The sequence below is a fragment of the Porcisia hertigi genome, chromosome 9, assembly GCF_017918235.1.
Source record: "Porcisia hertigi strain C119 chromosome 9, whole genome shotgun sequence".
In the NCBI taxonomy this organism is placed as follows: Eukaryota; Euglenozoa; class Kinetoplastea; order Trypanosomatida; family Trypanosomatidae; genus Porcisia; species Porcisia hertigi.
Genome location: NC_090568.1, coordinates 346,030 through 369,248, shown reverse-complemented (window position 1 = coordinate 369,248; position 23,219 = coordinate 346,030). Strand labels below are relative to the sequence as shown.

The window sequence follows — 23,219 nt, the reverse complement described above, 5'->3', positions numbered from 1 at the left end:
CTCAAGGGCAGCCTGGGCAGCGGCCTGCAGCTGCTGCTCGGCACGTGCTGCTGCTGCAGTCTGCGCCTCCTTCAGCTCCTTCGCGTGCCTGCTGCGCTCTTCCTCAAGGGCAGCCTGCGCAGCGCGCAACTGCCTGTCGCGCTCCTCCATGGCTTCCTTGGCAGATGCCCCCAGCTGCTGCTCGGCACGCGCTGCTGCTGCAGTCTGCGCCTCCTTCAGCTCCTTCGCGTGCCCGCTGCGCTCTTCCTCAAGGGCAGCCTGGGCAGCGGCCTGCAGCTGCTGCTCGGCACGTGCTGCTGCTGCAGTCTGCGCCTCCTTCAGCTCCTTCGCGTGCCTGCTGCGCTCTTCCTCAAGGGCCGCCTGCGCAGCGCGCAACTGCCTGTCGCGCTCCTCCATGGCTTCCTTGGCAGATGCCCCCAGCTGCTGCTCGGCACGTGCTGCTGCTGCCGTTTGCGCTTCCTTCAGCTCCTTCGCGTGCCTGCTGCGCTCTTCCTCAAGGGCAGCCTGGGCAGCGGCCTGCAGCTGCTGCTCGGCACGCGCTGCTGCTGCAGTCTGCGCCTCCTTCAGCTCCTTCGCGTGCCTGCTGCGCTCTTCCTCAAGGGCCGCCTGGGCAGCGCGCAACTGCCTGTCGCGCTCCTCCATGGCTTCCTTGGCAGATGCCCCCAGCTGCTGCTCGGCACGCGCTGCTGCTGCAGTCTGCGCCTCCTTCAGCTCCTTCGCGTGCCTGCTGCGCTCTTCCTCAAGGGCCGCCTGCGCAGCGCGCAACTGCCTGTCGCGCTCCTCCATGGCTTCCTTGACAGATGCCCCCAGCTGCTGCTCGGCACGTGCTGCTGCTGCAGTCTGCGCTTCCTTCAGCTCCTTCGCGTGCCTGCTGCGCTCTTCCTCAAGGGCCGCCTGCGCAGCGCGCAACTGCCTGTCGCGCTCCTCCATGGCTTCCTTGACAGATGCCCCCAGCTGCTGCTCGGCACGCGCTGCTGCTGCAGTCTGCGCCTCCTTCAGCTCCTTCTCGTGCCTGCTGCGCTCTTCCTCAAGGGCCGCCTGCGCAGCGGCCTGCAACTGCTGCTCGGCACGCGCTGCTGCTGCAGTCTGCGCCTCCTGCAGCTCCTTCGCGTGCCTGCTGCGCTCTTCCTCAAGGGCCGCCTGCGCAGCGCGCAACTGCCTGTCGCGCTCCTCCATGGCTTCCTTGGCAGATGCCCCCAGCTGCTGCTCGGCACGTGCTGCTGCTGCCCTCTGCGCCTCCTTCAGCTCCTTCGCGTGCCTGCTGCGCTCTTCCTCAAGGGCCGCCTGGGTAGCGGCCTGCAGCTGCTGCTCGGCACGTGCTGCTGCTGCAGTCTGCGCCTCCTTCAGCTCCTTCGCGTGCCTGCTGCGCTCTTCCTCAAGGGCAGCCTGGGTAGCGGCCTGCAGCTGCTGCTCGGCACGTGCTGCTGCTGCAGTCTGCGCTTCCTTCAGCTCCTTCGCGTGCCTGCTGCGCTCTTCCTCAAGGGCCGCCTGCGCAGCGCGCAACTGCCTGTCGCGCTCCTCCATGGCTTCCTTGGCAGATGCCCCCAGCTGCTGCTCGGCACGCGCTGCTGCTGCAGTCTGCGCCTCCTTCAGCTCCTTCGCGTGCCTGCTGCGCTCTTCCTCAAGGGCCGCCTGGGCAGCGGCCTGCAGCTGCTGCTCGGCACGTGCTGCTGCTGCAGTCTGCGCTTCCTTCAGCTCCTTCGCGTGCCTGCTGCGCTCTTCCTCAAGGGCCGCCTGCGCAGCGCGCAACTGCCTGTCGCGCTCCTCCATGGCTTCCTTGGCAGATGCCCCCAGCTGCTGCTCGGCACGTGCTGCTGCTGCCGTTTGCGCTTCCTTCAGCTCCTTCGCGTGCCTGCTGCGCTCTTCCTCAAGGGCAGCCTGGGCAGCGGCCTGCAGCTGCTGCTCGGCACGTGCTGCTGCTGCAGTCTGCGCCTCCTTCAGCTCCTTCGCGTGCCTGCTGCGCTCTTCCTCAAGGGCCGCCTGGGTAGCGGCCTGCAGCTGCTGCTCGGCACGTGCTGCTGCTGCAGTCTGCGCCTCCTTCAGCTCCTTCGCGTGCCTGCTGCGCTCTTCCTCAAGGGCCGCCTGGGCAGCGGCCTGCAACTGCTGCTCGGCACGTGCTGCTGCTGCAGTCTGCGCCTCCTTCAGCTCCTTCGCGTGCCTGCTGCGCTCTTCCTCAAGGGCCGCCTGCGCAGCGCGCAACTGCCTGTCGCGCTCCTCCATGGCTTCCTTGGCAGATGCCCCCAGCTGCTGCTCGGCACGCGCTGCTGCTGCAGTCTGCGCCTCCTTCAGCTCCTTCGCGTGCCTGCTGCGCTCTTCCTCAAGGGCCGCCTGCGCAGCGCGCAACTGCCTGTCGCGCTCCTCCATGGCTTTCTTGGCAGATGCCCCCAGCTGCTGCTCGGCACGTGCTGCTGCTGCAGTCTGCGCCTCCTTCAGCTCCTTCGCGTGCCTGCTGCGCTCTTCCTCAAGGGCAGCCTGGGCAGCGGCCTGCAGCTGCTGCTCGGCACGTGCTGCTGCTGCAGTCTGCGCCTCCTTCAGCTCCTTCGCGTGCCTGCTGCGCTCTTCCTCAAGGGCCGCCTGGGCAGCTGCCTGCAGCTGCTGCTCGGCACGTGCTGCTGCTGCAGTCTGCGCCTCCTTCAGCTCCTTCGCGTGCCTGCTGCGCTCTTCCTCAAGGGCCGCCTGGGCAGCGCGCAACTTCCTGTCGCGCTCCTCCATGGCTTCCTTGGCAGATGCCCCCAGCTGCTGCTCGGCACGCGCTGCTGCTGCAGTCTGCGCCTCCTTCAGCTCCTTCGCGTGCCTGCTGCGCTCTTCCTCAAGGGCCGCCTGGGCAGCTGCCTGCAGCTGCTGCTCGGCACGTGCTGCTGCTGCAGTCTGCGCCTCCTTCAGCTCCTTCGCGTGCCTGCTGCGCTCTTCCTCAAGGGCCGCCTGGGCAGCGCGCAACTTCCTGTCGCGCTCCTCCATGGCTTTCTTGGCAGATGCCCCCAGCTGCTGCTCGGCACGTGCTGCTGCTGCCGTTTGCGCTTCCTTCAGCTCCTTCGCGTGCCTGCTGCGCTCTTCCTCAAGGGCAGCCTGGGCAGCGGCCTGCAGCTGCTGCTCGGCACGTGCTGCTGCTGCAGTCTGCGCCTCCTTCAGCTCCTTCGCGTGCCTGCTGCGCTCTTCCTCAAGGGCCGCCTGCGCAGCGCGCAACTGCCTGTCGCGCTCCTCCATGGCTTCCTTGGCAGATGCCCCCAGCTGCTGCTCGGCACGCGCTGCTGCTGCAGTCTGCGCCTCCTTCAGCTCCTTCGCGTGCCTGCTGCGCTCTTCCTCAAGGGCCGCCTGGGCAGCTGCCTGCAGCTGCTGCTCGGCACGTGCTGCTGCTGCAGTCTGCGCCTCCTTCAGCTCCTTCGCGTGCCTGCTGCGCTCTTCCTCAAGGGCCGCCTGGGCAGCGCGCAACTGCCTGTCGCGCTCCTCCATGGCTTTCTTGGCAGATGCCCCCAGCTGCTGCTCGGCACGCGCTGCTGCTGCAGTCTGCGCCTCCTTCAGCTCCTTCGCGTGCCTGCTGAGCTCTTCCTCAAGGGCCGCCTGGGCAGCGGCCTGCAACTGCTGCTCGGCACGTGCTGCTGCTGCAGTCTGCGCCTCCTTCAGCTCCTTCGCGTGCCTGCTGCGCTCTTCCTCAAGGGCCGCCTGCGCAGCGCGCAACTGCCTGTCGCGCTCCTCCATGGCTTCCTTGGCAGATGCCCCCAGCTGCTGCTCGGCACGCGCTGCTGCTGCAGTCTGCGCCTCCTTCAGCTCCTTCGCGTGCCTGCTGCGCTCTTCCTCAAGGGCCGCCTGCGCAGCGCGCAACTGCCTGTCGCGCTCCTCCATGGCTTCCTTGGCAGATGCCCCCAGCTGCTGCTCGGCACGTGCTGCTGCTGCAGTCTGCGCCTCCTTCAGCTCCTTCGCGTGCCTGCTGCGCTCTTCCTCAAGGGCCGCCTGGGCAGCTGCCTGCAGCTGCTGCTCGGCACGTGCTGCTGCTGCAGTCTGCGCCTCCTTCAGCTCCTTCGCGTGCCTGCTGCGCTCTTCCTCAAGGGCCGCCTGCGCAGCGCGCAACTGCCTGTCGCGCTCCTCCATGGCTTCCTTGGCAGATGCCCCCAGCTGCTGCTCGGCACGCGCTGCTGCTGCAGTCTGCGCCTCCTTCAGCTCCTTCGCGTGCCTGCTGCGCTCTTCCTCAAGGGCCGCCTGGGCAGCTGCCTGCAGCTGCTGCTCGGCACGTGCTGCTGCTGCAGTCTGCGCCTCCTTCAGCTCCTTCGCGTGCCTGCTGCGCTCTTCCTCAAGGGCCGCCTGCGCAGCGCGCAACTGCCTGTCGCGCTCCTCCATGGCTTTCTTGGCAGATGCCCCCAGCTGCTGCTCGGCACGTGCTGCTGCTGCAGTCTGCGCCTCCTTCAGCTCCTTCGCGTGCCTGCTGCGCTCTTCCTCAAGGGCCGCCTGCGCAGCGCGCAACTGCCTGTCGCGCTCCTCCATGGCTTCCTTGGCAGATGCCCCCAGCTGCTGCTCGGCACGCGCTGCTGCTGCAGTCTGCGCCTCCTTCAGCTCCTTCGCGTGCCTGCTGCGCTCTTCCTCAAGGGCCGCCTGGGCAGCTGCCTGCAGCTGCTGCTCGGCACGTGCTGCTGCTGCAGTCTGCGCCTCCTTCAGCTCCTTCGCGTGCCTGCTGCGCTCTTCCTCAAGGGCCGCCTGCGCAGCGCGCAACTGCCTGTCGCGCTCCTCCATGGCTTCCTTGACAGATGCCCCCAGCTGCTGCTCGGCACGCGCTGCTGCTGCAGTCTGCGCCTCCTTCAGCTCCTTCTCGTGCCTGCTGAGCTCTTCCTCAAGGGCCGCCTGCGCAGCGGCCTGCAACTGCTGCTCGGCACGCGCTGCTGCTGCAGTCTGCGCCTCCTTCAGCTCCTTCGCGTGCCTGCTGCGCTCTTCCTCAAGGGCCGCCTGGGCAGCGGCCTGCAGCTGCTGCTCGGCACGCGCTGCTGCTGCAGTCTGCGCCTCCTTCAGCTCCTTCTCGTGCCTGCTGCGCTCTTCCTCAAGGGCCGCCTGCGCAGCGCGCAACTGCTGCTCGGCACGCGCTGCTGCTGCAGTCTGCGCTTCCTTCAGCTCCTTCGCGTGCCTGCTGCGCTCTTCCTCAAGGGCAGCCTGGGCAGCGGCCTGCAGCTGCTGCTCGGCACGTGCTGCTGCTGCAGTCTGCGCTTCCTTCAGCTCCTTCGCGTGCCTGCTGCGCTCTTCCTCAAGGGCCGCCTGCGCAGCGCGCAACTGCCTGTCGCGCTCCTCCATGGCTCCCTTGGCAGATGCCCCCAGCTGCTGCTCGGCACGTGCTGCTGCTGCCGTTTGCGCTTCCTTCAGCTCCTTCGCGTGCCTGCTGCGCTCTTCCTCAAGGGCAGCTTGCGCAGCGCGCAACTGCCTGTCGCGCTCCTCCATGGCTTCCTTGGCAGATGCCCCCAGCTGCTGCTCGGCACGCGCTGCTGCTGCCCTCTGCGCCTCCTTCAGCTCCTTCGCGTGCCTGCTACGCTCTTCCTCAAGGGCCGCCTGGGCAGCGGCCTGCAGCTGCTGCTCGGCACGCGCTGCTGCTGCAGTCTGCGCCTCCTTCAGCTCCTTCGCGTGCCCGCTGCGCTCTTCCTCAAGGGCAGCCTGCGCAGCGCGCAACTGCCTGTCGCGCTCCTCCATGGCTTTCTTGGCAGATGCCCCCAGCTGCTGCTCGGCACGCGCTGCTGCTGCAGTCTGCGCCTCCTTCAGCTCCTTCGCGTGCCCGCTGCGCTCTTCCTCAAGGGCAGCCTGGGCAGCGGCCTGCAGCTGCTGCTCGGCACGTGCTGCTGCTGCAGTCTGCGCCTCCTTCAGCTCCTTCGCGTGCCTGCTGCGCTCTTCCTCAAGGGCAGCCTGCGCAGCGCGCAACTGCCTGTCGCGCTCCTCCATGGCTTTCTTGGCAGATGCCCCCAGCTGCTGCTCGGCACGCGCTGCTGCTGCAGTCTGCGCCTCCTTCAGCTCCTTCGCGTGCCTGCTGCGCTCTTCCTCAAAGGCCGCCTGGGCAGCGGCCTGCAGCTGCTGCTCGGCACGTGCTGCTGCTGCCGTCTGCGCTTCCTTCAGCTCCTTCGCGTGCCTGCTGCGCTCTTCCTCAAGGGCCGCCTGCGCAGCGCGCAACTGCCTGTCGCGCTCCTCCATGGCTCCCTTGGCAGATGCCCCCAGCTGCTGCTCGGCACGTGCTGCTGCTGCCGTTTGCGCTTCCTTCAGCTCCTTCGCGTGCCTGCTGCGCTCTTCCTCAAGGGCAACCTGGGCAGCGGCCTGCAGCTGCTGCTCGGCACGTGCTGCTGCTGCAGTCTGCGCCTCCTTCAGCTCCTTCGCGTGCCTGCTGCGCTCTTCCTCAAGGGCAGCCTGCGCAGCGCGCAACTGCCTGTCGCGCTCCTCCATGGCTTTCTTGGCAGATGCCCCCAGCTGCTGCTCGGCACGTGCTGCTGCTGCAGTCTGCGCCTCCTTCAGCTCCTTCGCGTGCCTGCTGCGCTCTTCCTCAAGGGCAGCCTGGGCAGCGGCCTGCAGCTGCTGCTCGGCACGTGCTGCTGCTGCCGTTTGCGCTTCCTTCAGCTCCTTCGCGTGCCTGCTGCGCTCTTCCTCAAGGGCAGCCTGGGCAGCGGCCTGCAGCTGCTGCTCGGCACGTGCTGCTGCTGCAGTCTGCGCGTCCTTCAGCTCCTTCGCGTGCCTGCTGCGCTCTTCCTCAAGGGCCGCCTGCGCAGCGCGCAACTGCCTGTCGCGCTCCTCCATGGCTTCCTTGGCAGATGCCCCCAGCTGCTGCTCGGCACGCGCTGCTGCTGCAGTCTGCGCCTCCTTCAGCTCCTTCGCGTGCCTGCTGCGCTCTTCCTCAAGGGCAGCCTGGGCAGCGGCCTGCAGCTGCTGCTCGGCACGTGCTGCTGCTGCAGTCTGCGCTTCCTTCAGCTCCTTCGCGTGCCTGCTGCGCTCTTCCTCAAGGGCCGCCTGCGCAGCGCGCAACTGCCTGTCGCGCTCCTCCATGGCTTCCTTGGCAGATGCCCCCAGCTGCTGCTCGGCACGTGCTGCTGCTGCCGTTTGCGCTTCCTTCAGCTCCTTCGCGTGCCTGCTGCGCTCTTCCTCAAGGGCCGCCTGGGCAGCGGCCTGCAGCTGCTGCTCGGCACGCGCTGCTGCTGCAGTCTGCGCCTCCTTCAGCTCCTTCGCGTGCCTGCTGCGCTCTTCCTCAAGGGCCGCCTGCGCAGCGCGCAACTGCCTGTCGCGCTCCTCCATGGCTTCCTTGGCAGATGCCCCCAGCTGCTGCTCGGCACGTGCTGCTGCTGCAGTCTGCGCCTCCTTCAGCTCCTTCGCGTGCCTGCTGCGCTCTTCCTCAAGGGCAGTCTGGGCAGCGCGCAACTGCCTGTCGCGCTCCTCCATGGCTTCCTTGGCAGATGCCCCCAGCTGCTGCTCGGCACGCGCTGCTGCTGCAGTCTGCGCCTCCTTCAGCTCCTTCGCGTGCCTGCTGCGCTCTTCCTCAAGGGCAGCCTGGGCAGCGGCCTGCAACTGCTGCTCGGCACGTGCTGCTGCTGCAGTCTGCGCCTCCTTCAGCTCCTTCGCGTGCCTGGTGCGCTCTTCCTCAAGGGCCGCCTGGGCAGCGCGCAACTGCCTGCAGCTGCTGCTCGGCACGTGCTGCTGCTGCCGTTTGCGCTTCCTTCAGCTCCTTCGCGTGCCTGGTGCGCTCTTCCTCAAGGGCCGCCTGGTGCACCTCCGCGGGAGAACGGGTGACCACGTCTCCCCAGTCTTCTCCCGCGAACTGTTCGGTGTGATGGGTGGCGAGATTGACGGGAAGTGCTTCCGTCTGCAGTGCTGCGGCTAGGGAGGGTGTCCCCGAAAGCGGCGACACCTGCTGAGGGGTGCCGGAAAGATTCTCCGGGCCGAGGGACTGCGGCGGCGTTGGGAACCTCCAGTGCGGCGCTGGTGTCGCTGTGCTCTGATCAGAAGTAGTCTCGCGCAGCTTCTCACTTGGGTGCAACTGCTGATGTCCAAAGACGCACAAAATGTTGGAGCGGGGAACATAAGTGCAGGGCAACACCGCAGGCTGTGGGCACATCCACTGATTGCCGGGGGGCACCGATGAACGCCAGTGCTGTCCGTCAGCAAGCAACGCTGCAGAAGGATGATGGTAGACACCTTCGATGCGGTCGTTTGTCACTGCGGTGTCGCCAGTGATCATTTTCTGGTCCACCCCAATGTGTAAAGCTGAGGCACCTCCAGTGGGAGCTGCAACCCCAGTGACAAAGGTGCGTGCTGGCTGCTGCGCGCCACTCCCAGAGAGCACCGCGGGTGTGTGGCGGGTCTCTGTAGCCTCTCCAAGCTCAGCGACTGGGGTGCACCTCGGTGTAGTCAACAAAGCGGGGGGCTCTGCACCGCTAACAGACTGTATCGGTAAAAGGTCAAAGCCCGGCTGATCTGGCGCCGTTCTACCCTGCGAATCGAACGATCGCGCGAGAACGTTTGTAAAAGGCGACGGATGGCCAGACGATGATGTCTTGCTGTCTAGAGTCCAAGCGCTGCGCATGCTGGCAGGTCGTACCTCCAGCAGACGCGCATGTTCGCACATGAGGGCCTCGACCCGCTCCTCGAGATGCTGCAGTAATGCCACATCTTCCTTCATTCTTTTCCGAGCGACGGCGAGGGCGTTGCGGATCTCAACCTGCCCAGCAGCCACCTTTGAGTCAGTGGAGCCCGCCTCGATAAGCTGGACCTGACGCATCACCCAATCATGGAACTGGCCCAGGGCGTGGCTGCCTTGAAGCGCATCGGCGTGAGAAAAGCGTGGGTTGGAGATAAATGTTTTTTTTAGCTCCTTCACTTTGGCCGGCGAGAGCTGCGCTGGATCAAAGGACACAACGTTGGAGATGAAGGATGGGTTGCGCATTGCAGCAACAACGTCGGCCCAGGACATCGCCCGCTCGCCCAGCACGAAGAGTACGGCGTGCATCACAAGCCTCACCATCATCGGTGGTACTCGGTAGCTCTGCAGTTCGCACAGGTGTCGTTTATCAATGCACTGCACTTTTTTCTGTGCGTCGCGAAAAAGCCGCTCGGCGGATCTCAAACTGTGTTTTGCCGCCTTCTGCATCTCCTCCAACTCGCGTTGCCTCTGACGCGTCCTCTGCACGTCGCTGAGTACTTCGTCTATACGCCGGTCGAGCTGGACTAGCCTTTCTTCAATTTGATGGGAACCTAATTCGGCGTCACCCTCACCGTCCACCCCAGCATGGCTGTCCTCATCGCTGCCATGAAGATCGTCGGAGCGGGGACTCCTGCACGCCTTGGACTGAGAGATGAAGCTCAGACGTCGCGGGCACGCCAGAGAGAGCTCCCCGGCGAACCTCCTGTTATCTTCATCGTCATCCTTGACGGCGCTCTTAAGGCGACTGCTCGTCCCAGAGGCGGGAGAGAGACTCAACACACCAACATCTACATCTCCATCTGTAGTAAAGCGCTTGTCCTTCTTCAAATACATGTGCATCGAGCTCATCTCGGTGAAGCGAGCGGTCGGTGTGCGGACGTACCCCTGAAGGGAAGGGCTGGACCTGTTGCTGCCAGAACCACCACCAGCAGCCCCCGACGACAAAGAAACCCATGGCTGAACCAGCAGCCCCTGGCACACTGAGGCTGGCTCAGACGGTGGGTTCGCCACCGCAGTAGCGACGTGCTGCTTGGCGTCATCTGCGCTGTCGTCGGCACGGTCCCCCCTTTGTGGTGAAGACTCCGACACCTTCGCTTCATCCTTTGCCGATTTAAAGTTTTTACAACCTGTGACAGTACCACCGGCTGCCACATTGTTGTCAGAGGAGGAGGGAAGTGCCAGGACGGTCCCCACCTGCCACGATGTCGTCGCCCCCTCTGCCTCGAGACATTTGTAGGCGATAATAGACCCCACCCGTAGCTCTGACGAGACTTCAGCAGCTTCGCACAACTCCATGTCTAATCAACGTGATAGTCTTGGCAACCATTTGCAAAGGAGGCCCCTCACCTCGTGCACCCCGTGTATCCAATGTGTAGGATACGTGTGCTTCCGGGGGGGAGACAGGGGGGGGCGACTATCGACGTCGCTGTTTATCGCGTGTGTGTGTACCACCGTGCTTGTGGCGCACACGGTTGTACGACAAAGTGGGTGTGTCTGTGCGTGCAGAGGTGCGTTGGCGTTGGAAAAAAAAAAACAGAAATATCAAATAAAGCGGAGGGGAAAAAACACCAAAATAGCAGCAGAGCGTAGTAGTCGTAGTAGTCGTAGCCGGAGGGAGAAGGGGGGGGAGAGAAGAAAAAAAAATTTCCAACAAGATAAACAAAAAAAATGAGGGCTGCAAATATCAATGCATGCGGGGTGTCAAATATATATAGAGTTGCTTGTGTGCGCGCTTGAGTACATATTTTGGACGCGCTTGTTGAGGAAAGCAGGGAAAGGGAGGGGTAGAGGGGAGAGAGGAAGCAACAGCGTGCTTCGCTATGCGCACCGCGTCCGTTAGGGCGAAACACCCGAAGACCACCAATGAATAAAAAAAAGAGTAGTCACCACTGATAAACGCAGACGTATGCTCGGGAACCTGCTCTATTGGAGGCGGTGCTGAAGATGATTGACGGCGACAAGTGTGCGGATATGATGGCCGCCCCCTTCCTACCCTCCGTGCACAGGATTTGTGTGTGTGTGTGCGTGCGCACGCAGGTGCTTACGATGGGCGAAGCAATAACCAGTGAACGAGAGGAAGAGGGGAAGGGGTAGAAGAAGGGGAGGGGAGGGGAGGGCAGTGATGATAAAGAAGAAGCGAGAGAGGGAGGCATTGTGGGGTTGTAGCACGCATGCAGGCCTGCGTACAGAGAGAGAGGGGGGCGGCCCCCCTAAATAACAGCGCCCGACAGACACGCCACCACCACGGTGGACATTAGGCAAGAGGAACAACAAGAAATGTCAGTACCCTGTGGATGTACCCCCTTTTTCTCCCTCACCCGCCGCATCCTCCTGACCTCCAAATGACACACCCACCGACATACATACACAGAAACACATATGGATCGATCCGTTTGACCAAACCCTCTACCGGCATTCCACTTTATTACGAATGAAGAGAGGGGGAGGGAGAGAGGGAAGGAAGGAAGGAAGGGGGGCTCATGTGGCATCCCGCTGCTGCCCTATAAGCCCGAGATGTCGTTCGTTCAGCCGTGCAATCGTCTCCGTCACGACCCGAATGCGGTACTTGATGCGCAGCACCTCCTTCGTCGCGCTCATGATCATCTGGCGCACCGACGACTCCTTCTTTCGCAGAAACTCGCGAGACTCTTCAAGAGACATGGGCATAACGACACCACAGCCGATGTTCATGTACACCACACTAGCATCCTTGACGAGGCCTGGTGTATAGAAATGATTGCCAAGGTCTACCAATATTTTATTCCTCTGGGGTGGCTTGTAGGCATCCGCCTGCGCGCGCTTGCTTAGCAGCGGTGGTGATGCACTGTGTGCTGCATGGGCTGCAGAGGACGACGTAGAGAGCGGCATTGCGGCCGCAGCTTCGGCGGCAGTGGAAGCCTCGATGAAGGAATGATAGCGAGAGAAGGCGTGCATGTCCTCCATCAACCACCGCAGTTGGGTGCACTGCGCAACAGTCGTATAGAGCTCATCGCGGTGCGAAAGAGCTGTAGCGAGATTTTGCTTGAGGACGGAGTCCAAAAAACGCTCCAGGTGCAGCACTCCAGTGGAGGCGGCGGGTGGACTTGTCCCGGACGAAGACGGAGGAGAGGGATCAACTACGGCGTCCATTGGCTGTATGTACATCAGCATATGTGAGAAAAGGGAATGCAGGCGTTCAATGAAAATGTGTTTGGGGGGGAAGGGGGAAGGGGGAGGCGAGGAGTACAGTGATGGCCAGAGCGCATGCGGAATGGGAATGTGAAGATTTAAAAGAGGAGGGAGACGGGGCAACAAGAGAACCGTCAGCTCCCCCACCTCCCCCCCCCCCTTTGACACCGTTCCAGTGAACCATCTCGAAGTCAACGGGTTGGGATTGGGGGGGAGGGGGGCGGGGGGCATCACCAGGAGTTTAAAACCAGTGGCGACAATGTTTATGCCTTTGGGTGTCTTGTGTGTTTGTTTGTTTCGGTTGTCAAGACGCGCACCGTTGCTCATGAAAGAAGGGGAGAGAGCTACTCACTGGCGCTGCCGATGTTCGTGTTGGTGCATTGTGTGTGTGTGTGTCCTGAGTGACCGTGTGCCGCCATATCATCTCACTCTCGCACTCTTTTCCCCTCTTTTTTTTTTTTGGAGTGCTGCACTTGTCGCGTTTCCCTTCTCCTTTTTTATCTTTTCTATCGCATTCGGAGACACACACACACGCACAGGGGGTATGAGAGAGAGAGAGCTCGTGGGCAGCGGAGAGAGAGAGAAAAACGGGGGAGACAGAGGGGAGGGGGGGGGGATGGCGCTGTTTGACGACGCCGTCACCTACACACCACCACCACCACGCGATCACCAAACGCGCAGGGTTGGGAACTCCTCTACAGGTCGCTGCACTCTTCTCTGTCTCCGTCGCCTCCGTCACAGGCACGCGCACGTGCCTCACTCGATGAGGGTGCCCCCCGAGGCGGCAACACTGTCGTAGACAATCTGCTCGGGGTGCGCAGCACTACACGCATGCTCGTCTCATCCAATTCGAATAGGATACGCAGCCGCTCGAAGTGCTTCTGCTCTTCGTGCGTCTCCCAGTACACGATTAGCTGTGAGACAAGCTCGTCCTCGATTAACCGTCGGAGAGCGTGGCCGTTCTCCTTCCCGGACCACAGCTGGCGATGCTGTTGAACCAAGTAGGATACAGCCTCATCGCTAATCGTGCTGGAAGCAATGAGGTGCTCACCAAGAGCGCAAGGCAGGTCGGTGACGACACTGCGCACGACATCCTCAGCCATCGCCGAGGTGAAAGGATAGTAGATGAACGTGCGGGTGTAGGCGGGAAGGAGGGCCCCGTAGAGGCTCGCAAAGTCGTGCTGTATCATCGCCTCGATCTCGGCGCGTGATTTGCCGACGGTTTGACCCTGTCGACCAAAGTCCGTTGTGATGAAAACTAGCAACTGAGAAAGCGGCGTCGGCTGCTGCTGACGGCTGTGGGGACTCAAGTGTTGCACTTCTGACACCGCGGGCGCTGCGCCGCCTTGGCTGGCGGCTGCATCTCCATGTATACCTTCGTCCTCCATGGCCGCGTTTCTGCTCTCATCATCATCATCAGCTCCCATCGACTCCGACAACGTCGGCTGCGTCTTTTCCGTCGCGTGCTTCGCCACAGCTGCAGTGGCACGAAAGCGCGTGAGTTGCTCGGGAAAATAAGAAGCCCTGCCGAAGAGCGGTGCCAATGCGGTGACGAGGGAGGGGTCCATCGCGGTCAGGTCGTCGATCAGCACCACTCCGTGTGGGTACCGGTCCATGTGATCCATAATCTGTCTCACGATACGATGGCGCGCCTCAGGGACCGACAGGCCGTCGAAGCCGCTACCAGCGACGGTCAGCAAGTTATCACCAGCGTCACACACGTCACGATCAGACGCACATCGCAGCGATAGCGCCTGGGACACGAGCCGTGCCGTGTGAGTCTTGCCAACGCCATTGTCTCCAGCGAGGTGCACGACGACCGGCTCGCGCGGGTAGGCTAGCTTGCGTCGAAGGACATCGAGCAGTGGTGTGACCACTTGCGGCTGGCCTCGCACGCGAGCCAGAAGAAGATCCTGCACATCGCGCATGCACTGTCGACGCACAGCGTCGTCGGTCGCGAATGGAAGCTCCAGCGGGTAGCGCTGCCTCTGTTGACGGGTTGAGCCTCTGTTGTGCTGCCCCTTTGCCAGTGCAGACTTGCTCCACGAGAAAAGAGAAAAGACATAGCTGGAGGTGGCATAGCAGTACTGCAGTCGCTGCTTCATCGGTGTCCCCGGCCGCGAGCACAGTGGACAGCGAGGACAGAGGGAGTTCGACGAGTATGCCCCTGCTCCTGCTGCAGTGCCTGTTGACATCTGCTGCTGCCGCCCGTCAGCGATGTTAGAAATACCCAGCACCAAGGCAAAAAGAAGCATTGACAGGGTAAAACTAGCAGTCAAGCTGGCCGCAGCAAAGGCAGGGCCCCCGCCACGCCGACGACGGGAAGCGTGCAACACCGCCTGCTGCCGCTCCGGAAAGAACGTCATTAACTATGAGGGCTAAAAAAAAAGGCGGGGCGGTTCACTATAAGAGAGTGAGAGAGTATGATGATGATGATGGCGAGGGTTATGCGTTGGTGGTGGTGACGGAAGGATCCGGTGAGGGGGGAGGGAGGTGAAGTTAAAGGTGAAAACAAGTGGCGCAAAAAAAAAAGGGGGGCAAGGGGAGGAGGGGGGGAAGTATCCTCCCAGACGGCCCCTCTCAGCCTGTTGGAGTGAATGTCTCGGTCTCTGTCTGCCTGTCTCTTCGACCTCGTCGGGTGTGTGGGCCTCGATGTGCCCCCCCCGCCCCCCTTCCGACCCCTCCCCCGTGGGTGACGGACCAACTGTGTTGCTTGAGAAGGCAGAGCGAATGGAGAGGAAAGGGAGACGATCCAGCGTTGATGTGAAACACATACACACACACGAACCATCCGAGGAGGTTGCTTCTGGTTCAGCTGAGCGTGCTTCATGGATGGGCGAAGTAGAGGACGGGGAACCAGGGGAGTAGAAAGAAACAAGCAAAGCCTCCGAACGCCCTCCTCTCCCACGCCCTCCTCCCCCCCCACCCCGCGCCGACTCGCGAAGGGGCGAACATCAGCATCATGTTTTTCTCCCTCTCCGAATGCCACCGCATCTTTTGGTCACGGATGGAGCGCCTTCACTGGTTTTGCCACGCACAGACACGCACGCACATGCATACGTGCGTGTTTATGTGCCTGTGCGTGTGTGTGTGTGTTTTGAAATTTCTTTTCTGTGTTTGTGAGAGTGGTATAAAAACTGTGGCGAGTAGCCGAGAGAGAGAAAAAAAAAAGGGGTGACAGTAAAAGGGTGCTGGAGAGAGGAGAGGGCAGTGATGCCTCTCCCCCTGCCCCCTCCCCCCTCCCAAGTGACCTGCCCCGCATCTCAGCCTTTGGATTGTGGCGCTCTTCTTCCTCCTCCTCCTCCTCCTCCTTCCTCCCCCCCTCCCCAGATCACATCCTCCTTATGTTTACGACACAGAACCTGGAGAATTAGTGGCGCTCCTCTGACCACCAAAGCTCAAAGCGTCACTGCCGCCGCATATACACCGGTGCGCGGTGGCAGTGGGGGGCGGGCCACAGCGCGTGTGGGCCGCCTCACTTGTCCATCCCGCACTCCGCATCCCCTTCCCGCCTCCTCAAGACATCCAAACGCAAACGTCCACAGGCGACACTCCTTAGTGCGGCGGACCACTGGGGGGCCCAAAGTTGGGTCCCGCCGGTGACGGGCTCTGTGCCTCGTTCACAACTTCCCGAGATGCCACGCCGCCAATGTCGTTCCACACACCGCGATTCATGGTGCGGCGACCAAACTTAGCGCGGCCACCCTTGCGCCGTGCCAGCTGCCCGCGTCGGAACCACACAGCCTGCTCCCTTACGCGGTCCATCAATCTCTGCTGCTGTCGTGGAGCGACACCGCCATGGACGCCGGTCTTCTGTGGATGGAAGACCGGCCGCCACGTCGCGTTGTGGTGCACATAGGTGCGCTCCAGGTGCGCGGGGATAGTCTTGCGCGTGATGAGAGAGACGTACGACCGGGCCAACGCGTTGATTTTGTGAGTACGCCACTCGGCGTAGCGCGGCTGCATCATGTCAGACTTTCGGTTTGTTAGCCCCTCCATCGGCAGGTTGTCTTTCAGAAATGCCTTAATGGCAGATACAATGATGCCCTGGTGCTTGTTGTAGAGGTTATGCACCAGCCCTTCCCGACCCATGCGCGCCGCTCGACCGCCTCTACTGAGGTAGGTGAGCGCGTTGGTTGGCACATCAAAGTTGATGACCATGTCCACGTGGAGGTCCAGCCCCCTCGCGGCCAGGTCCGTTGCACACAGTATGTTTGTGCGGCCAGAGGCAAAGTCAGCATACATGTCCTTGCGCACCCTGTAGGGCAGTGAGGCGTGCAGCAGCGACACGGCAAAGCCGGCGCTGTGCAGCTGGTGAAAAACAGCTGTCGCCGCGTCGATATTGCGAAAGAAGACGATGGTGCGACGACCCTCAGCGAAGACGGTGCGTCTAATAGGGCATGTGAAGGGTGCTGCAACAGTGGTCAGGTGTTCCCAGTGAAGCGGACGCACACGCTCAAGTGTGTAGCGCGCGTACGAGTCGTGGGCGTAGTCCTCACCCATAAATGTGTTTGCCGAAGCGGGAGGGCCCGCCGAAGGCACGGCTGTGGGGACCTTCCCGGGGGTCTGTACGACTACCCCATCGGCACCCACGACTTCATCGGCGACAGCTGCGCTGCTGCCAGTGTCCTCCGGCTGCTCTCTCCACGTGCGTCGCTGCATAGCTTCGTGCCATTCGGCCAGGGAGCCGGAGAGCTTGCGCGGGTTTGTGTGCACGTCAAGCTCGGCAACGTCCGTGTCAATCGTGAGCGGCACATGCCCGTTCTTTCGAAGAAGGTGTATCAGAACCGTAAACTTTTCCGGCTCACGGCGAATCGCGTAGAAGCGGTGGCGCAGCCGCGCCTGTGGTCGATGCATCTGCTGCCGGAGCATACACGTCACGGGATCACTGACCTTCCGGCCCACAATGTATTCCAGCTTACGAGTCATGTAGGCCGTAACGAATATGTACTGCGTCTGCACAGGCCAAAGGTATTTGAACTGGTTGCGTTTCTGGACTTTCATGAGCAGCTGAACAGCGTCGTGATCGTGGAGAGAGCTCATCATCGCATCCGCCTCGTCAATGGCGAGATAGCGCAGGTCCTCGATGAAGAGACGACGTGTGCGAATGAGCCGCAGAATGAGCTTCGGGTCCATGACGAGTACGTCCGCCATGGTGGTCTTTAGCATCCGCGACAAGTGGTACTTCGAACGCTTGCGAGACGTGAAGCACACCGAGATCAAGCCCGTTGCAGCATCCAGCCGCGTGCACACGGACTGCAGCTGCTCCACCAACTCCTTCGTTGGCGCCAGCAAGATCATGCGCGGGCGTCGCTCGCGCAGCGGGATCTTGTACACGTCTCGGTCCTTCACCATGTTCTGGTACAGTGGCAACAAGTAGGCCAACGTCTTCCCTTCCCCATGAGGGGCGGCGATCACAGTATTCTTGCGCTGCAGTACGGCCTCGATGGCGGTTTGCTGGATCGGTGATGGCGTGGATACGCCCATGTCGGCAAGCGCCTCCTGGAGCGCCGGAGTGACGAGCATGTCGACAAAGTTATCCACCATTTTGGTCTTGACAGGCTTCGCGAGGAGCGGCGACTGGGCGGTGCGCGAGGGGGAGAGACTCTGCAAAACCTCGTGACTAGCGGCGTGGTTAACACGCTCGCCGATCGACTGACTGAAGGTACCACCATATGCCTTCAGCTGACGCGGCACAATCAAAGTGCGCACTTGACACCGGTTCGGCGACCACAGAAGGGAAGAGAGCGAGAGACTGTCGCGGCTTCGAGAAATTCGCATGTTGGAGCTCCGTGCAGAAGAGGCCGACCACACCGAAGTGGAAGCCGAGCAGCTGCACCCCACGACAGCAAGCCGTGTCGGTACACCCGCCATTTCGAGCCTGGGAACAGAAGGCGCCAGAAGAAAAACGGTAGATACACACACGAGACGGAGTGCGTCGGTTTGCCACGCACACACACACACACACACACACCTGTATCGGTGTGTGGGATGCGTATATATGTGTGTAGAACAGCTGCCCCTCCCCCCGAGAGCAAACAGTGGACTGGAAAAAAAAAACGGGCAGCAAAAGCGACAAAGAGTTTTTGAGGGAGATAAGCCAAATAAACCGGTGGGGCGATGAGAAAGAAAGAGAGAGAGAGGAGGGGAGCCAGAGGATGTTAAAACAAAGTGATTGACATAATATGCCCTCCAGACCGCATCGAGGGCGGATGTGCAAGCACTTCGCTCACCCCTACACTCCCCCCCCACCGCCTCCACGCTGACTCTATTGGCTGTAAAGTCGCCCTTTCCCCTCCCCAGGAAAAACAAGGGTACACCCTCTCCGTTTGTGGAGAAAGCAAGTGTATGCGCTCCGTCAGCTTCATGGATTGGGAGGGAGGGGGGAGGGGCAACCGCGTGCGTCCACGGAGAGTGCGACTCGTGACGCGAGGCCTGCATGGGTGCGTGTATGCGCCTTACAGGAGGGAGATCGAGAAGAAGGGTGTGTGCACGCCAAACCAAACGACAACTGCCACAGAATGCAAGACGCCTCTCCCCCCCCTCCTCCTCCTCCATCTCAATATAAAAAAAAAAGAGTCTGCATCAGCCGGCCGGTGGCAGAAAAAATGAGCTTTAGTGTTTCCTCCTGCATTTTCTTTTTCAAGTAGATCTTTCGTGTCTGCCTACACACACACACACACTCCATCCCATCGGCAGGGAAGAAGGGCATGGAGGAGGTGTGCCGTCGCTGCTGCTTTATTATAAGAATCATCGTAATGGTGGGGTGGCTGCGCAGCGGTTCGTTCGGGGGGGGGGGGGAAGGGAGGAGACGGGGTGGTGAATGCGCGCGCGTGCGCATACTACAAAGGCTGACCTCCTCCTCCTCCTCTCCCCCACCCACCCCCGCCCCCAACCCCACCTACACACCATCACCACCACCACCATAAAGGGAACACCTCACGCATGCCCTTTAAAAAAAGGGGGGAGACGTTTCAATAAGCTCTTAAGGAAATAATTATCTAATATATGCGTACCCAACACAAGTGGTGTTGGAGATGACACACACACACACACGTACACAGCTCCACGCAATTCAAGGGCAGCCACAACCCCCCTCTGAGACACCTCCCCCCCCCCTCCCCTAATCCACCACAAGGGCCTGCTTCGCCAGTGCCATGGCACCATCGAACGTCTTCATGCCACCAATAAAGCCGGAGACGTGCACGAAGACACCGCCCTCGATGCCGGAGGCGGCACTCAGCTCCTCGTCACGGAGGCCTCGGTACGGCAGTGGCTTGCGGATATCGAAGCTGGTGCTCGTCTTGGGCACAGCCTGCACACGCCAGCCTTTGCCATCTGAAAACACCACGTAAAGCACGGTGCCGAAGCAGTTGTGTTCCTTCTCCAGCTCAAAGAGGTGGTCCTTCCATGGACACATCTTTGTGTCCTTGAACACCATCAGCTTGCCACTCTCGGCGAACTCGTGGCGGTGCTGGAAGACAGCCTCAACAATGGAGCGGGCAGGCAGCCAGCTGAAGGCGAGGTACGTGAGAGCCTGGAAGAACTCGGATACTGCCATCTCCACCGCGACCGCAAAATTCGCGTTCTCCGCCACAACGTCGCCGTTCTCTGGTTCGTTCCAGTAAGCCTGCAGTTGACCAATGCGATGTGAAAGGTTTGTGCTCTGCTTGTAGTTGGGAACGAGAACCCCGGTGGCTGGGTCGGCGAGGCCCCAGCACTCCACACCGTTGTCAATGCCGTCCACCTGCTCCACGAAATTCGCGTAGAGGGCATCCTCGAGGACATCCAGCTCCGCGTCCGAGACGCCGGTACGGGTATCCGACCAGCCTGTCATGGCCAACACCGCTGCGCGAACGGATGAGGAAGGATGCAGCGCCGCCTCAATGTATCGTCGGATGATTTGCCGACCAAAATGTTTGTACACGAGGCCGGCAGAGGAGAGACGCGTCGCGTATGTTTTCTTTGGTGTTGTCATAGTGCCATGGAAGCTGGCCTGATGGTGGTCATAGCGGTTCTTGTCAGCGTCGTAGACGGCACCGACGTCCACGACGATGTCGCAAGCGTCGATTTCCTTCCGGTCGCGTGTGCGCAAGATGGTGGCCTCTCGGTACTCGGGGACGTGGCGGAGCAGACCGCACGCCATCGCCTCGTCGCAGTGGAATCCGCCGTTGTGAGTGCAAATGACGGGCCTTGGGGCGGTGTTGCCGCCCCCGCTGCTCCCTACGGTGGTGGTGGCAGGGCGGCCCGCAAGAGACGCCAGCACTGTCAGCCCATTCAGGTGGCTTGAGACATACTCAGAGGCAAATTTTCGGGCATTCATTTTCTTGGAGGAAGAGGAGACGGCGGTGGTGGTGATAGCAGCGATATGAAAAAAAAGCGATATATATATATGTATATATCGAAAGTGCTGTGTACGCGCACTGCGTGTGTGCACGTGCGTGTGGATGTGTGTTGAAGAGGAGAGGGGGAGGTTGTAGAGAGGGAAGAGAGAAATAAGTGAGCATCGGCAGATGTGGGAGTGTGTAGTGGAGCGCTCCACCGCACACGATCATTACACTCACGATAACCGGAAAGAATGAAAGGGAAAAAAGAAAAACGACACAGAAGAGTCACTACATACAATGCGGTGTGCACCGCCAGCAGACCGATAGCTGTGCTGGGCAAACCTCAGCACCCATGCGAATTGAAACATGTGTGCCTTGTGAGGCAGACACACACAGACAGAGTAAAATATCACTCTCATTCGTTGTCGGAGATGTCTTCGCTGCACATCAGCCCCTCTTCTTCTTCCATGCCTCCTCTTTTTTTTTTTGCAATACGCAGGCTTGTCTTGGTCTTCTGTGGTTTCATAACTTACATCCATGCAGACACCATCAGGGGGAGGGGGGGGGGGAGAGAGAAAGCCGGCGGCAACCCCGCCGAACACTTCTGCAGTACCAACGTTTGTGTGCGCATGTGGGTGTCCCGGCTCCCGCCCCCTAAAATAAAAATCGCATGTGCATGTTTCTCTTCGCTGGCCCTAATTCATTCCTTCATTCTCTATCATTAGACGGATTGGAAGCAGAAAGTGTCGAGCAAGCTGCAAAGAAACACTAAAAAACAAATGCGATCACATAAACGTGGCGACCACCCGAACCACCAAATCCTCGATTGCCTCCTTCACGTTTTTCTCCGTGCTGGCGCTTGTCTCGTAGTATGCGGCACAGCCATGCTCACGTGCCCAGGCACGCCCCTGCTCCTCACTCACGGCTCGCGGTCGCGGTGCGGCGGCCCCGGGAACCACTGTGTCATCTGTTTTGTTCGCGCAAAGAACCACCACCGGCGCCCTCCCGTCGGTGCGCCCCACCGCCTTTCCAGCAGCGGTGCTACCTGTGATTGTGGGAACAGACTTTCGCTTCCCACCGTTGCGAGCGGCTGCCGCGCCGCCAGAGGAAGCATCGCCATGGGCCTGGTCACCGCTTGAGCCTGCGGACGATATCCCCTCGCAATACATGTTCAACTCTTCCCACCAGTTTTCCAGAGCGGCGAAGCTCTGTGCATTCGAGGCATCGTACATCAGCAGCACGCCCTGGGCGGCCTCGTAGAATTCGTTGCGGATCTCGCGATAGTCCTCGTCGCCGGAGCCATCCCAGAAATTCACTCGCACTGCGGTTGGAATAGTGGAGGGGCCACCGCCACCAATGGCATGGCTCTTCTCTGTCCTACCCGATGAGGATAGTGGTCGGCTGCTGCGCTGCTGCAAAACTGCCGCTCTGTTCACCTCCACCTTTTTTACACCGAAGTCGATGCCAATGGTGGGGATGTACTTGGTAACGAAGCGACCCTCACAGTAGCGCTTGATAAAGCAGCTCTTGCCTACGCCGACATCGCCAATGGCAAGCAGCTTGATGCGTGGATAATCCAGAGAGGCGGGAAGGGCGGGCGTGTGCGCGGAGGCGGCAGTCATCGCTGCAAATGGGAAGCAGGGGGGGGGAGTGGTATGCGTATATGTGCAGGTTTGAGTTGGAGCTCCCAAGGGAGTCCGAGTTCAGTCAGTCAAGGTCCCGGAATGGCCTTTTTGGGGGAGGGGGCATGAAGTAACGAATAGAGTGGAGGGCATGGAGTGGGAGAAGGGGGTGGGGATATCCCCCCCCCCCCAGCATATTGATCATGCATGTCACCGCATAGCGAGAGTTCATAAATATCGCGACCCCCTGCTGCCTGGGGGGGGGGGGGGAGGGAGAACATGTCCCGCTCACTCACCCTCTATCGAGCAGTCAAATGCCCGATGCACTCACACTGGACGCTCCCAGTCAAGGGAGGAGGGTGAGCGAAGGTGTGTCATATGGTGATATTGGCATGCCTGGCGACACCCCACGCCTTGAATTGGCAATCTACGGCCCCCCTTTTCCTTTCACACGTCTCTGCAAACTTGCAACGGCCCACGAAAAGATAGGTGTGTGTGTGTGAGTGTGTGACACGAGCACCGCCACGGGGGAGGGGGGGGGGGGCACACACAGCATGCGTGAACATACTCTCTGCATCCACCACAAATAACGAAGGAAGAACGAAGCTTTTCTTTTCCCATCACGTGCCTTTTTCGCTCTCCAGCGCGCATCTCCCCTCTTTTATTGCTTCTCGTAGCGTTCCGCAAACCCGTCGTCGGTCGGCGCCGCCAAGCCAAGCTCCCGAGCTCTCCATCGCTCTCGCTCGATATCCTTCTTGATGGAAGCATGGCGGCGGTTGCGCTCCTTCTCCTCGCTAAGATACACCAAACAGTAGATCCCGAGAGCTGCGAGCGTGGAGCCGACCACGAGGCGCCGGTCGCATGCCCGCTTGAAGCCGACAAGCTGCTGGACCCTTGGGTTAGACCCGACGTAGCGCTTCACATATGAGTTCATAGCTGCCCTGTGGGATACGAAGTCATGTATACAAATGTGGTATCGGGCAGAAAAAAAGAAAAGAGTGGGGGACAAGAGAATGGACTCTAAAGGAGAGCTTACACAGAACGCTGCAATCCGGGGGGAAGAGGGGAGGAGGAGGAGGGGGGCGGCAGGCTGTGACGACGCGGGGTGTAACGCGTGGGGTAACCCCCGCCCGTCTCCCCACCACCCCGCCAAGGCCTTCCTCAGGTATATAACCCCTCTCCTCCAAGTTCTTCGCCTTCGAAAAGCCTTCAGCGCCCCAAGTGGAACTGCCACCACCAACCCCCTAAATCGCTGCATTGGGGAACGCACACACGCCATCACCCCCAAAGTCGTGCAGCGACCAAAGATGTTCGTTGAACATCTATGAGATGCCCCCCCCCACCCACTCACCCCCACCCACCCCCCACCCCCCACACACACACACACACACACACACACATTTAGTGAGAAGCACCTTCAGCACCCGCTGCGGTGATTCCACTCACCAACCCCCCCTTCCC

General features: G+C 61.1%; 7 protein-coding genes across 7 annotated transcripts; all 7 read right to left on the bottom strand.

Annotated features, from left to right (window-relative positions):
• Positions 1–7,582: 7,582 nt before the first annotated feature.
• Positions 7,583–9,937, bottom strand: JKF63_06889 (uncharacterized protein; the record flags this gene model as incomplete). Its single annotated transcript, XM_067902837.1, has 1 exon — positions 7,583–9,937. The coding sequence occupies one exon, from the start codon at positions 9,935–9,937 to the stop codon at positions 7,583–7,585; it is 2,355 nt and encodes a 784-aa protein (XP_067759196.1).
• A 1,182-nt stretch (positions 9,938–11,119) lies between these two features.
• Positions 11,120–11,770, bottom strand: JKF63_06888 (uncharacterized protein; the record flags this gene model as incomplete). The annotated part of the gene is made up of 1 exon (XM_067902836.1): positions 11,120–11,770. One exon carries the CDS (start codon positions 11,768–11,770, stop codon positions 11,120–11,122), a length of 651 nt encoding a protein of 216 aa, XP_067759195.1.
• A 734-nt stretch (positions 11,771–12,504) lies between these two features.
• On the bottom strand, positions 12,505–14,175 carry JKF63_06887 (uncharacterized protein; the record flags this gene model as incomplete). Its single annotated transcript, XM_067902835.1, has 1 exon — positions 12,505–14,175. The coding sequence occupies one exon, from the start codon at positions 14,173–14,175 to the stop codon at positions 12,505–12,507; it is 1,671 nt and encodes a 556-aa protein (XP_067759194.1).
• A 1,189-nt stretch (positions 14,176–15,364) lies between these two features.
• JKF63_06886 (uncharacterized protein) lies at positions 15,365–17,683 on the bottom strand (the record flags this gene model as incomplete). Its single annotated transcript, XM_067902834.1, has 1 exon — positions 15,365–17,683. The coding sequence occupies one exon, from the start codon at positions 17,681–17,683 to the stop codon at positions 15,365–15,367; it is 2,319 nt and encodes a 772-aa protein (XP_067759193.1).
• A 1,249-nt stretch (positions 17,684–18,932) lies between these two features.
• JKF63_06885 (uncharacterized protein) lies at positions 18,933–20,132 on the bottom strand (the record flags this gene model as incomplete). The annotated part of the gene is made up of 1 exon (XM_067902833.1): positions 18,933–20,132. The coding sequence occupies one exon, from the start codon at positions 20,130–20,132 to the stop codon at positions 18,933–18,935; it is 1,200 nt and encodes a 399-aa protein (XP_067759192.1).
• Positions 20,133–20,921: 789 nt separating this feature from the next.
• JKF63_06884 (uncharacterized protein) lies at positions 20,922–21,758 on the bottom strand (the record flags this gene model as incomplete). The annotated part of the gene is made up of 1 exon (XM_067902832.1): positions 20,922–21,758. The coding sequence occupies one exon, from the start codon at positions 21,756–21,758 to the stop codon at positions 20,922–20,924; it is 837 nt and encodes a 278-aa protein (XP_067759191.1).
• Positions 21,759–22,419: 661 nt separating this feature from the next.
• Positions 22,420–22,692, bottom strand: JKF63_06883 (uncharacterized protein; the record flags this gene model as incomplete). The annotated part of the gene is made up of 1 exon (XM_067902831.1): positions 22,420–22,692. The coding sequence occupies one exon, from the start codon at positions 22,690–22,692 to the stop codon at positions 22,420–22,422; it is 273 nt and encodes a 90-aa protein (XP_067759190.1).
• Positions 22,693–23,219: the final 527 nt, after the last annotated feature.